Genomic DNA, 14,565 nt, shown 5'->3' with positions numbered 1-14,565 from the left:
CTCATTTTTTTATCATCCTCTTCTTGTATAGGGTCACTGACATTCTCTTCACTCTGAGTAAAGCACATTGAGTGGTTTTGTTAAGTGAAAAATGTTATAGAAGTGGTTGTAACATAGAATTCTGGTGCACTGTTGTTGCAGCTGAATTATTGCAGAAACTATTGTATACAGAAGGAAGGCTGCCTGTGTGCGGCATTGTGATGTGCCATTTATTTAGCTTGCCCACGAATTCACATGGAAGGCAAGCCTGAGACCTTCAGTCAGAAGAAAGTAGAATGTTATTATTGTCTCTTAGCATTTTGTTGAAGTAGTTTTGTATCCAAAGGAAAATTGATGTGCGATAATCATGAAAGATAAGGGCACTCAGGTTGAGTTGTGAGCTGCCACAATCGTGGTTTAGAATGATAACTGATAATTGTAGCATTACAAGTACATGGAACAAGATATCTCAATGTCTTTGAAGAGTTTTTTTTTAGATCTTACAGCAAAGTTTGTGATAGTCTATAATATGAAGCAATAAAAAGCAGGATTGACCATGTTTGACTCCCAGTGTTTGGTATTAGAATATTCCAATAGGCCTCAATGTTTCTGCACTGGAATGGAGAAGGACCAGCAAGGATTTCCCTCTAGCCTAGTGTCTTGTGATTGGTATAGGAAAGTGTTCCTATGTCTAATACAATTGTGGGGAAGTTAGTCTTGGATGTCTATTTACTGTTTAGGCTCCCAGGTAATGAATAGCCTGGGGTCATGGTGGAGTAGTGGTAGTGACCTTCCCTCTGAGCCAGGAGTCCCAGGTTCAAGTCCCATCTGCTCCAGGAGTATGTAGTGACATCTGTTGAGCAGGTTGATTAGAAAATATTAAAAATCAGTCAGGTGCCATCTTGCACGATTTTATCCACTTCTGGAAAAGGGCTTTTCCCAAGAAAAGGTGAAACAGTTAATACAAATAAGTAATAAGGAGGTTTTCTTCTTTCCCTCTTCATTGCCAATCCTGCACCGTCCACCCCTCCCGCAAACCCTCACCTTTAGTCCCTACCTTTAAATGGCTCAAAGTATAAATGTGCCATTTAAATATGCACCAAACATGGCTCAATACCAGTGAGTGAGTACAAATGTCACACTTCAGATTTTTCCATTCTACAGTTTTCTGATAGTTGGTCGCTTGATGGTGGCCACTTGATTGATGTGTTCTATCAACACTATGTCAAGGTGGTGCCTAATGGACAAGCAGTAGCTTGTGGATGAGAAACAAGATCCTGGATCAGTCCCCAATTCCAGGCCAAGATAATGGTAGCGCTTATTGGAGGATGGCTTCAGGACAAAAGACCCAAGTGACACCAGCCAATATTATTGTTGAGAAGAACAGAGGTGAGCTCTTGCTCCTCCCTTTGGACTTTTCTACAGCTGGAAATCTATCAGAAATTGTGTGGAGATTGCTCATTTGAATCTCAGTGAACCTAATTGCATGTAATCGGACCATGTTTGATTAAAAGCATCTACTAGTAGAACCATGTGGATAGAATAATAGTTTTTTTTTTAAATTCCTGGATGGAATATGGACATTGATGCTTAAGCCATTGTTTATTGTCCATCCTAAATATCCCACAGGACGTTTGAAATTCAATGACTTACATGTCAGACCAGGTGAGGATGGCAGAATTGCTTCCCAAAAGAACAGTAGTGAACCAGATGGATTTCAACAACAATCAACAATGGAATGCATGGTCATCATTCAGCCGGTTTTTAATTCCAGCTGTTTTTATTGGATTCAAATTTTACCATCTGCCCCTGTGGGATTTGACCCTAGGTAATCAAAGGATGAGCCTGGGTTTCTAAATTACTAGTCCACTGACATTACCACTATGCCACAGACTCTCTAGAGTCCCCTACCCAGGATGCTAAATGACACACTGCTATTGTTTGGACATTGACATTCCAATTTCAGTGAGTGGCAACTCTCAAAACTCTTGAGTGTGGTACTGAACTACGCTACAGGTATTTCTCTTATAACATGTTCCAGCAAAACCTTGCTTAATAGAAAATTGCTTAATATAAACAATGAAGCCTATGGGAAAAGTGGGGTTGGGGTAGATTGCAAAAAATATCACTCATGATCCCTGAAAAATCATCAAAAGGTCGGATGCCAAGTATAGCACAGCCTGAATGAAGGTTGAAATCATATTTATTAACAAAGCCAAAGTAAATTTGACACAGCACATTTTTAAAAAAAAAATGTAAGAAAGCTGCTTTCAGTACAGAATCTCTCTCTCAAAGCTGCTCTGCCAGCAGCTGACATCAGCACATGCGCAGGTCAGCACAAAAACCGGTAGTGACATCACGCATGCTTAGAATGACATGTAAACATCGGCCTGGACATTGGCGCATGTGCAGAATGGCGTGAAGACCGGATCCGATGTTGCACATGTGTGGAATGGGGCGGACACAGTGTATGCGCAGAACGGCACAGACATTGGTACAAGCACAGATTGATGTGGAGATTTTGGCATGGATATCTACGTGTGCACAGAACTAAGCGCGCAAATCCATCTCTGCTGTAACTGCGCTGTAACTGCCAACGGAGGTAAGCATTCTCAAAAATACTAATTCTTCAGTGATGTTATAGCTACATCACGCTGCCAAAACATGTTTCCAATTTTGATTACTTTCTGTGGAAACTAATCTCAATGGGGCTAAGGGCAAAAGCGATCAGAGGCCCCAGTTTAAATTTAGGGTCAGTGGCAGTGACCAGTATTTGATAACTGATATAAAATGCTGTAATAAAGCATGCAATGCATACAAATAGTTTGGTGAAACTACTGAACCTTACAAGAGAAACAAAAGGGAATATTGCTGTCTGTGGCATACATCATGAATTCCTTCCTTCAGGAGCTTGCTTCCACTAGAACCCGCAGCAGAGAGCAGCGGGAGCTGGGCGGAAGTTCAGGCAGAGCACAAAGCCGGTCGGGAAGGTAAGTGATTGCTATTAGAGTGGGTGTGTTCTAAATCCCAGGTCCTACAAAGTAGGGTCTCCCTCCCTCCCTCCTCCTCTAACCTAAATTGAGAGTCCACAGACTTGCCCCAAAAAAAGGGTCTAAGGAAGTTTGGCTCTAAGAGTGAGGCTTCAGCTCAGGAGTCTTTGACAAGGAGGTTGAGTGAAGTGATTACACCACAGTTGAAGAGGGTGAAGACATGACTGCCCAGCTGGTTCAATGTGCTACGTGCTTGATGTGGGAGGTCAACGACTCTGGTGTGTCTGGCTCGTATATGTGTGGAAAGTGTGTGCACATTCAGCTATTGACCGAGCATATTGCTGCACTGATGAAAGAACTCGAGGACCTTAGGCTCATCCGAGAAAATGAGATCTTTCTGGACAAGACTTTCAGTGAGGTTATTACACCAATCATGCCAGAAGAGAGCGGACGATGAGGAAGGCAGAGAGGAGACAGATGCAAGAGACCCCGGGAGAAGTACCTGTCAGGAACAAGTTGAAGCTTTTGGAAACAGTAGAGACTGATGACATGGCCAGTCTGCGAGGCGGCCAGGTCTGTCAATCAAAGGTTTTTTTTAGATTAGATTAGATTAGACTTACAGTGTGGAAACAGGCCCTTCGGCCCAACAAGTCCACACCGACCCGCCGAAGCGCAACCCACCCATACCCCTACATTTACCCCTTACCTAACACTACGGGCAATTTAGCATGGCCAATTCACCTGACCCGCACATCTTTGGACTGTGGGAGGAAACCGGAGCACCCGGAGGAAACCCACGCAGACACGGGGAGAACGTGCAAACTCCACACAGTCAGTCGCCTGAGTCGGGAATTGAACCCGGGTCTCAGGCGCTGTGAGGCAGCAGTGCTAACCACTGTGCCACCGTGCCGCCCACTTGGTTGGCGCGGAGGCAGAGCAGAAGAGTCTGACATCGCACAGAGCCGTGGTAATAGGGGACTCCATCGTGAGAGGAACTGACCGGGGTTTTTGTGACAGCAGATGGGATTTAAGGATGGTGTGTTGCCTTCCTGGTGCCAAGGTGAAAGACATCACGGACAGAGTGCAGGAAATCCTCAAGGACGAGAGTGAAGAGCCAGAGGTGGTGGTACATGTCGGCACAAATGATGTCGGGAAGAAGAGGAGGCACATACTACAGCGAGACTTCAGAGAACTAGGAAGAAGGCTGAAAAGCAGGACGTCCAAGATGGTTATCTCTGGTTTGCTTCCAGTTCCTCGGGCTGGTGTGGCCAGAAACAGGGAGTTAATGGACTTTAATGTGTGGTTGGAGAACTGGTGCAGTTCTTGGATCACTGGGGTATATTTTGTGGTAAGCATAAATTCTACAAGAGAGACGGTTTGCACCTCAATAGGTTAGGGACCAGCATTCTGGCAGGCAGGTTTTCTACTGCAACACCGCTACATTTAAACTAAGTAGCGGGGGGAGGGGACAAACTGGATGTTTAAAAAGGAAATTTGAGGGAAAGTTAGAATAAGGGAAGTCAAGAAAGACAACTGTATCAATGAGGCAGAAAACTCAGAAAGGGATCATGCTGTAAGGTTGAGTGAAATAGGGGTTTGATGGGAAGGGTGAGAGCAGTAACAAATTAACAATACTATATATGAATGCACGAAGCATTAGACATAAGATGGATGAGCTTGAGGCTCTTTTGGAAATTGGCAGATACGATATTGTGGGGATAACTGAGATGTGGCTTCAAGTGTACAGGGCCTGGCAAATGAATATTCAAGGCTACACATGCTATCGTAAGGACAGACTGACGGGCAGAGTCCTTACGAAATACTAAGGGTAAAAAGACCCTCTTGGGAATCATCTACAGGCCCCAAACAGTAGTCTGGATGTCGGATGTAAGATGAATTAGGAGCTGAAATTGGCCTGTCGCAAAGATGTTACTACAGTTGTTATGGGGGATTTTAACATGCAGGTAGACTGGGAGAATCAGGATGGTATTGGACCTCAAGAAAGAGACTTTCTGGAGTGCCTCAGAGATTCTTAGAGCAGCTGGTGTTGGAGCCGACCAGGGAGAAGGCAATTCTGGATCTGGTATTGTATAACGAGCCAGAATTGGCCAGAGACCTCGAAGTGAAGTAGCCATTGGGAAGTAGTGACCATAATACATTAAGCTTCAATCTGCAATTTGAGAGGGAGAGGGTACAGTCAGAAGTGACAGTACTTCTGTTGAATAAAGGGAACTATGGAGTTATGAGGGAGGAGCTGGCCAAAGTTCAATGGTGCAATACCTTAGCAAGGATGACCGTGGAGGAACAATGGCAGATATTTCTGTGTATAATGCAGAAGTTGCAGGATCAGTTCATTCTTAAAAGGAAGAAATATCCCAGGAGGAGGCATGGGCGGCCGTGGCTGACGAGGGAAGTTAAGAAACATATAAAGTTAAAAGAGAAAAAATATAACATAGCAAAGATAAGTGGGAAAACTGAGGACTGGGAAGCTTTAAAGAGCAACAGAGGATTACTAAGAAGGAAATATGCAGAGGAAAAATGAGGTTCAAAGGTAAACTGGCCAATAATGTAAAGGAGGATAGTAAAAGCTTTTTTAAGTATGTGCAAGGCAAAAAAATGGTTAGGACTAAAATTAGGCCCTTGAAGACAGAAACAGGGGAATATATTACGGGGAACAAAAAAAATGGCAGAAGAATTAAATGGGTACTTCAGATCTGTGTTCACTGGGGAAGACACAAGCAATCTCTCTGAGATAAGTGGCTGAAGGACCTGAACTGAAGGGAATCTATATTTGCCAGGATTTGGTGTTTGAGAGACTGTTAGGTCTGAAGGTTGATAAGTTTCCGGGGCCTGATGGTCTACATCCCAGGATACTGAAGGAGGTGGCTCGGGAAATCGTGGATGCATTGGTGATTATTTTCCAGAGTTCGATAGATTAGAGGTCAGTTCCTGAGGATTGGAGGGTGGCTAATGTTATACCACTTTTTAAGAAAGGTGGGAGAGAGAAAGCAGGAAATTATAGACCAGTTAGTCTGACCTCAGTGGTGGGAAAGATGCTGGAGTCTATTATAAAGGATGAAATTACGGCACATCTGGATAGTAGTAACAGGATAGGACAGAGTCAGCATGGATTTATGAAGGGAAAATCATGCTTGACTAATCTTCTTGAATTTTTTGAGGATGTAACTCTGAAGATGGACGAGGGAGATCCAATAGATGTAGTGTACCTGGACTTTCAGAAAGCTTTTGATAAAGTCCCACACAGGAGGTTAGTGAGTAAAATTAGGGTGCATGGTATTAGGGGCAAAGTACTAGATTGGATTGAAAATTGGTTGGCTGATAGGAAGCAAAGGGTAGTGATAAACGGCTCCATTTCGGAATGGCAGGCAGTGACCAGTGGGGTACCGCAGGGATCTGTGCTGGGACCGCAGCTTTTTATAATATGTTAATGATATAGAAAATGGTATCAGCAATAACATTTACAAATTTGCTGATGATACAAAGCTGGGTGGCAGGGTGAAATGTGATGAGGATGTTAGGAGATTACAGGGTGACCTGGACAAGTTAGGTGAGTGGGCAGATGCATGGCAGATGCAGTTTATTGTGAATAAACGTATGGTTATCCACTTTGGTGGCAAGAACAGGAATGCAGATTACTACCTCAATGGAATCAATTTAGGTAAAGGGGCAGTACAGAGAGATCTGGGTGTTCTTGTACACCAATCAATGAAGGCAAGCATGCAGGTAAAGCAGGTAGTGAGGAAGGCTAATAGCATGCTGGCCTTCATAACAAGAGGAATTGAATATAGAAGCAAAGAGGTTCTTCTGCAGCTGTACAGGGCACTGGTGAGACCAAATTTGAGGGAATACATTCTGGCTATTGAGGGAGTGCAGCGTAGGTTCACGAGGTCAATTCCTGGAATGGCGGGATTATCTTACACTGAAAGACTGAAGCGACTGTGCTTGTATACCCTTGAGTTTAGAAGACAGAGAGGGGATTTGATTGAGACATATAAGATTATGAAAGGATTGGACACTCTGGCAGCAGGAAACATGTTTTCGCTGATGGGTGAGTGCTGAACCAGAGGACACAGCTTAAAAATACGGGGTAGACCATTTAGGACAGAGATGAGGAGAAACTTCTTCACCCAGAGTGGTGGCTGTGTGGAATGCTCTGCCCCAGAGGGTAGTGGAGGCCCAGTCTCTGGATTCGTTTAAGAAAGAGTTGGATAGAGCTCTCAAAGAATGTGGAATCAAAGGTTATTGAGAGAAGGCAGGAAGAGGATACTAATTAGGAATGATCAGCCATGATCGTATTGAATGGCAGTGCAGGCTCGACGGGCTGAATGGCCTACTCCTGCGCCTATTGCCTATTGTTTATTGTCTAATCTTGAAAGATGAGCAGTGGAAAAACCTGAGAGATTGCCCTTGAGCCTTTTCCTGGATTGTTAGTCCAGTAATAGTACCACAGTGCACCAGGTCCTTAATATATTGTGTGGTTTTGCATTTGTTCACATGTAAAATAAATACATTGGTTTCTCCCAATCTTCCTTGAACCATGAAAACTTCTACCCTGAAGTTTTTGGTCACTAGAATTAATTTTGGTAGCTCAACATGAGACGTTTGCAACATGAAAGACATTTCCACTTGATGTTACCATAGTTGGAATAGCAGTTTGTGAGCTATCAGTTTATGCTTGTAGTGTTTTCCTCTGGGTGGTTTAATTGTTTTTGGTTTTGTATTGCGTGGTATATTTTAATGATGCATGTACTGTTTACCATTTTCAACAACACTTTTTCCTTAAATCAGGATGTGGAAATGGAAAGTACCTTTGTATCAACAAGCAGGCCTACAAAGTAGGTTGTGACTATTGTCTGCCCTTAGTAGAATCAGCAAGGGAGCAGAGCTATGAAGCCATGGTATGTGACAGCCTGCATTTACCATATCGGGACCAGTGTTTTGATGCCATTCTATCAATAGCAGGTGAGAATGTAATTTCTTCTACCTGTCTTTAAATGCTATATAATATTATTGTTTTGTGGCGTGCGGGCATCAGACAAGGCTAGTATGTATTACCTATCTCTAAGTGCCCTACATTGAAGTGGCTTACTAGACCATTTCAGAAAGCAGTTAAGAATGGACAACATTGCTGTGGCTCTATATTGCTATAGGCCAGATCAGGTGAAAATGGCAGATTTCCCTTCCTAAAGGACATTAGTAGGACATTTACAATTACCATTACAGAGAGTATTTCAGGTTAATTAACTGAATTCAAATTGCACTAAGTGCCACGCCATTGAGCCTTTTCCTGGATTGTTAGTCCAGTGATAGTACCACAATGCACCAAGTCCTGAATATATTGTGTGGTTTTGCATTTGTTCACATGCAAAATAAAGACACTAAAAGTTAGTCTGTGTCTTAAAACTCCATTTGGTTCGATAATGTCCTTTAGGGAATGAAATTTGCCATCCTCTTCTGGTCTGGCCTACATTCCCAACCCACAGCAACATGGCTGATTCGTAGTTGCCCTCTCAACTGAGTAAGCCTCTCAGTTCAAGGGCAATTAGAGGCAGTCAGCTAACGCCAACTTGCTCAAAACCCCTACATGTTATAAAAGCAAACTGCCAATGTTAATGATTCTAAGAGAAAGTGAGGACTGCAGATGCTGGAGATCAGAGCTGAAAATGTGTTGCTGGAAAAGCGCAGCAGGTCACGCAGCATCCAAGGCGCAGGAGAGTCAACGTTTCGGGCATGAGCCCTTCTTCAGGAATGGGCTGAAGAATGTTAATGATTCACTGAGCTTAGAATTGGGAATTAAATTTACACTTGTTCAATATATTCTTTAAAAATTAGAGTCATGTCTTAATCATCATCATTTGGAAATCATTCATTTACTGTTGGATTTTCAAATATGTTTGAACCTTGGTAATATGTAATCTCATGGTAAACTAGATACAAGTAGGGCCCTGTAAATAAAAGCTTAGGTATTCTGATAAAACATTAATTCATGACCCCATTGCAAAGGACGCATTCGGTCTTCCTAATTAATGGGTAACTCGGTCATCTTAATTTAGAATTAACAACGTAACCTTTATTTAGTGCATTCTTATTTTGGAATTCATCATTCTTCAACAAAGTCTAACTGTGTCATTTACAGAGTGTGACACAGATGCTCAGAGAAAAACTTATTACATACATGAACAAAATTAAATGGCAAATTTTAGTGCAGTTGCAGTACATTGCCACTGAAAAAGACCATCTTATGATGGTGTAAAGTAGATTAACCAAGCTAAATCCGTGACTGAAAAAGCAGAATATGGAAGATGCTGGAAATATTCAGAGGTCATGCAAAATCCGAAGAGATGGTTAACATTTCAGGTCAAGCACTTTTCATCAGAAAAGTTAGAAATGTAATAGGTTTTGAGCAAAGCTGGAGGAAGAGGACCAAAGCAAGTTCTCAGATAGGATGTAAGAGGAGATAATGTAGGTGACACGATGGCTCAGTGATTAGCACCGTTGTCTCATAGTGCCAGGGACCTGGGTTCAATTCCAGCTTTGGGTGACTATGTGTGTGGAGTTTGCATGTTTTCCCCATGCCTGGGTTTCCTCCAGATGCTCTGATTTCCTCCCACAATCCAAAGATGTACAGGATAGGTGGGTTGACCATGCTTAGGGATTTGGTGGCTTGGTGGATTAGCCATGAGAAAATGTGGGGTTATAGGGGAATAGGGTAAGGAGGTGAGTCTGGGTGGGAAGTTCTTTGGAGGGTCAGTGCAGACTTGATGGGCCAAATGGTCTCTATCTGCACTGGAGTGATTCTATGAATCTTTTCTGAGAAATATTGGATGACAGAAGAATCATTCTTACGGGGCTAAACAAAATGGTGATAGGCCAAAAGGGAAACAAACACCAGAAAAAGTAATTTACGAGAACATGTATGCTGCTGAACTGAAACAAGTAGGTGCAGAAATTATGGTCTGAAATTGTTGAACTGTGTTGAGCACAGAAGGCTGTGAAGTGTTTAATCAAAAGATGAAATGCTGTTCCTCAATTTTATGTTGATTCCACTGGATGTGTAGTCAATGATTGAAATGAGAGCAAGGTGGAGAAACAAAATTTCAGACCAATGGTACCTTCAGTGTGGACTGAATGGAAGTGTACTCTAAGCAGTTATCCAATCTGTATTTGGTCTTCCACGTGTAGAGGAGACCACAAGGTGAGCAGTGAATACAGCTGGCTAAATCGGAGGAAGTATACAGAAATCACCTTTTTTTTTTCACCTGGAAGGAGTATTTGAGACCTTGGAGCGGTGAGAAGTGAGGATAAAAAGGCAAATGTTACTACATCTGTGATTGTGTGGAAAGGTGAGTCAGGTGACTGGGGAGTGATTAGATTACTTACTTAGTGTGGAAACAGGCCCTTCGGCCCAACAAGTCCACACTGACTCTTCAAAGAGCAACCCTACATTTACCCCTTCACCTAACATGCTGACTATCCTTGATATATCTGTGTCTCTCCATGTACAGATAGATTCTGTCCCTCAGAATTCTTTCTAATAACTTACACATCAGTGAGGTTAGACTGACTGCCTAATAACTTTCTGGAATATCTCTTCCTCCCTTTTGATTTAATAATGGGACAATGTTACCAGTCCTCTGACATCTCACCTGTAGCCTGAATGGAATTGAAGTTTACTGCCAAAGTCCCTGTTATCTGCTCCTTGCCCCCCTCAATAGACTGGGATACACTTCATCACTACACTTCAGCCTAAGGCTGCTAAACTGCGTGTACCTTCTCTCTATGTTAATTTCTTATAACATTTCACAGACGACTCTGATGTGTGTACCTGTGCTATCTTTTTTCATTTCTTTATTTTTCTTAATCCTAATGTTATGACCTTGGATATCCAGGGTTCTCTAATCCTGGTCCTACGCTTTATGGGACATATTTGCCCTGTGATAATGCAACACCTTTTGAGTGCTTGTGTGAAGCCTTTGGGTTCCTTAAAAACATTGTTTATTTCATTTTAAGACTAAATTCTACAATATTTGATATTCATAGATATATCATGCTCTAATCTTACTGTTACCTTACTGAAAGACCATTACATTAACTCTACTGCCTAAAGCTTATCAGTCTACTCCACATGCTTCTCTGACATGTTTCTAATATTTGCATCGCTGAACATCCGGCGTCTGCCTAACAATCTGTACACTTTTTTTAAACTCCATCCACATTGTTATTTATGCCCAGCCAGAAGTTGCTTCATGACATCATTGCAAGGTTGCTCCAGAGTCCTAAAGCCATAACTCAGCACATGGGGACACTCGACGCAACATGAGGAATTCTCTGGCTAAGTACCAGTGTGCTTGCACGAACACAATTTTTGAAAATCTACCTTTTACACCACACCTTTTGGCTGCCAGATTCCATAAAACCCATTCAGTTGGTGCTTCTGAAACTGCTTCATGAACACCTTAATTATTCAGTAACTGTAATGCTAATTTTCTATATTGTCTAAGGCTTTGACACGTGGAACAAGTTTCACAAATGCATTTGCAAAGATCCCTATTATGTTTTATACTTCACTGCCAAAGCTAATAATTTATTGTAGTATAACAGATGTAAGGAAAGGTTTATATGCGTGTTGTGATAAACTGCTTTACATGATTTGGATGCGAGCATTAGTGATACAGTTAGTAAGTTTGCAGATGACACCAAAATTGGAGGTGTAGTGGACAGTGAAGAGGGTTACCTTCGATTACAACAGGATCTTGACCAGATTGGCCAGTGGGTTGAGAAGTGGCAGGTGGAGTTTAATTCAGATCAATGCGAGGTGCTGCATTTTGGGAAAGCAAATCTTAGCAGGATTTATACACTTAATGGTAAGGTCCTAGGGAGTGTTGCTGAACAAAGAGACCTTGGACTGCAGGTTCATAGCTCCTTGAAAGTGCAGTCGTAGGTAGAAAGGATAGTGAAGAAGGTGTATGGTGTGCTTTCCTTTATTGGGCAGAGTATTGAGTACAGGAGTTGGGAGGTCATGTTGCGGCTGTACAGGACATTGGTTAGGCCACTGTTGGAACATTGCGTGTAGTTCTGTTCTCCTTCTTATCGGAAAGATGTTGTGAAACTTGAAAGAGTTCAGAAAAGATTTACAACGATGTTGCCAGGGTTGGAGTATTTGAGCTATAGGGAAAGGCTGAACAGGCTGGAGCTGTTTTCCCTGGAGTGTCGGAGGCTGAGGGGTGACCTTTACAGAGGTTTACAAAATTGAGGGTCATGGATAGGGTAAATATGCAAAGTCTTTTCCCTGGGGTGGGGGGAGTCCAGAACTAGAGGGCATAGGTTTAGGGTGAGAGGGGAAAGATATAAAAGAGACTTAAGAGGCAATGTTTTCACACAGAGGGTGGTATGTGTGTGGCATGAGCTGCCAGAGGAAGTGGTGGAGGCTGGTACAATTGCAACATTTAAGAGACATTTGGATGGGTATATGAATAGGAAGGGTTTGGAGGGATATGAGCTGGGTGCTGGCAGGTGGGACTAGATTGAGTTGGGATATCTGGTTGGCATGGACGGGTTGAACCGAAGCGTCTGTTTCCATGCTGTACATCTGAGTCTATGACTATGTAATTTGTACTGAAAATGGTGACATTCTAATGTTCAGGGGTACATAGAGCACAAAGGCTTTGCTACATTTGACTGTTAGAAAATTAATTATATATGATTCTGGCAAGCAATAGGGGGCAAAGTTTGTTACAAAGGGCTCTCTAAAAAGCAGTGCAAATTCACAGTCAGAGAAAGAAACAGGTGGAAACTCCATGTTAGGCAGTGCTGCTGCTAGATAACTGAACCACATGTGTTCCTTGTCGTGCTCAGGGAAGGCTTAGAGCTGTTGAATATCTGTGTTGCTGGGGTTCAGGGAAGTTCTTGGTGAGTGAGAGAGAGAAAAATAACTCCATGCAGAAAAAAAACTGTTAAGCTGTACTGCTGAAAAGTCACCTGAACTACACTGAGTCAAAGCAAATCTGGGCTCTGTGAGTCATTGACCAACTGGATTTCTTGATGCAATTAGAACCAGGGACAAGTTCTTGGAGTTAGTAGGCAGCTTGAAGGGGCACCAGAAAAGTCCTTAAGCTTTTGGACCCTGTAGCAGCATTGTACAATTAATAACTTGCTGCAGCAGAGAGTGGGTGGTGCTGTTGAAAGCCCATAAGCAACAAGTGCTTTGCGCAACTGAGCAACAGTCAAGAGTGAGGTGTTGGGAAAGCACAGCCGGTCAAGCAGCATCCGAGGAACAGGAGGATCGATGTTTTGGGCATAAGCCCTTCATTAGGAATGAGGCTTGTGGGCTGAGAGATAAATGGAGAGGGGGTGGGGTTTGGGGAAAGGTCGTTGAGAAAACGATAGGTGGATGAAGTTGGAGGCTTGTGACTGGGATAATGTGAGGGGAGGGTCCCAAGGCAGAATATGAGGCGTTCTTCCTCCAGACATCATGTGGTAAGGGTTTGACGGTGGTGAAGGCCCAGAGCCTGCATTTCCTTGATGGAGAAGGAGGGGGAGTTGAAGTGTTCAGCCACAGTGTGGTGGGCTTGGTGGGTGTGGGTGTCCCAGAGAAGTTCTCTGAAATGATCCGCAAGAAGGCCTCTACATCAGGGAGACAAGATGCCTTCTTGCGGATTGTTTCAGAGAACATCTCTGGGACCACCCTGTGGCTGAACACATCCAACACCCCCTCCCATTCTGTCAAGAACGCCTCGTATTCTACCTTTGGACCCTGCAACCACACAGGATAAATGTGAATTCCTAATGTCTCTCTTCCCCCCCTCCCCCCCCACGTTATCCCAGTCCTAAGCCTCCAATTGAGCACCGCCCTCCTGACCTGCCCATCACCCGCCCGACCGATCACCTTCTCCCTCACCTTCATCCACCTAGCCCTTCCCCTAACCCCACCCCCTTCCCATTTATCTCTCAGCCCCCGGCCCGCAAGCCTCATTCCTGATAAAGAGTTTATGCCCGAAACATTGATTCTCCTGCTCCTTGGTTGCTGCCTGACCTGCTGTGCTTTTCCAGCAGCACACTCATGACTCTGATCTCCAGCATCTGCAGTCCTCACTTTCTCTTCGCAACTTAGCAAGATTATAGATGAGAAAAAAAAGGCCGGGGCAACACTGACAAGCTGGAGTTGTACTTATGACTCAATGCTACAGTACAGTTTTCAAGAATCCAGAAGAGTTGGACACAATGGGAATGTGAACTACAAGAATGTGATCAGTTTTTTGAGGGAATTTCAAGGTCAGGTCAGGGAAAGTCATAATCCCTGTGATGTTTAATGAGACATGATGACCCATAATGTCACTAATATCTTTGGCAGGAGGGGGAGACAAGGGGTGCTGAGAAATTCATGACATCGATAACATTTGTTATTTGATGTGCTCTGTGGGATGCTCAATTAATACTTGGCTGTTATCCATAAAGGCCTCATCACATTTGGATTGTTAGATTATAAATCTTTGCACCATCTAACCTTTTTTTTGGCAGTAATCTTTACAGGTTTGTTTTGAGCAAATTTGTTTTGGTAATAACCAGTCTTTTTTGT

General features: G+C 43.1%; 1 protein-coding gene across 5 annotated transcripts in view; it reads left to right on the top strand.

Moving 5' to 3' along the window:
• trmt9b (tRNA methyltransferase 9B) overlaps positions 1–14,565 on the top strand; it is a 54,040-nt gene that overhangs the window by 36,474 nt on the left and 3,001 nt on the right. For 4 of the 5 annotated variants that reach the window (XM_060826780.1, XM_060826781.1, XM_060826782.1 and 1 more), the window contains one exon: positions 7,779–7,952. The exons of the other annotated variant lie outside the window; for it this stretch is intronic. In XM_060826780.1, coding sequence (XP_060682763.1) covers positions 7,779–7,952 — 174 coding nt within the window. The remainder of the gene's footprint in view (positions 1–7,778; positions 7,953–14,565) is intronic. 5 annotated transcript variants of the gene reach the window in all.

This window comes from Hemiscyllium ocellatum, chromosome 6 (assembly GCF_020745735.1).
Source record: "Hemiscyllium ocellatum isolate sHemOce1 chromosome 6, sHemOce1.pat.X.cur, whole genome shotgun sequence".
Lineage (NCBI taxonomy): Eukaryota > Metazoa > Chordata > Chondrichthyes > Orectolobiformes > Hemiscylliidae > Hemiscyllium > Hemiscyllium ocellatum.
Note: the sequence above shows the minus strand (reverse complement) of the source record. Positions and strands in the feature narration are given on the sequence as shown.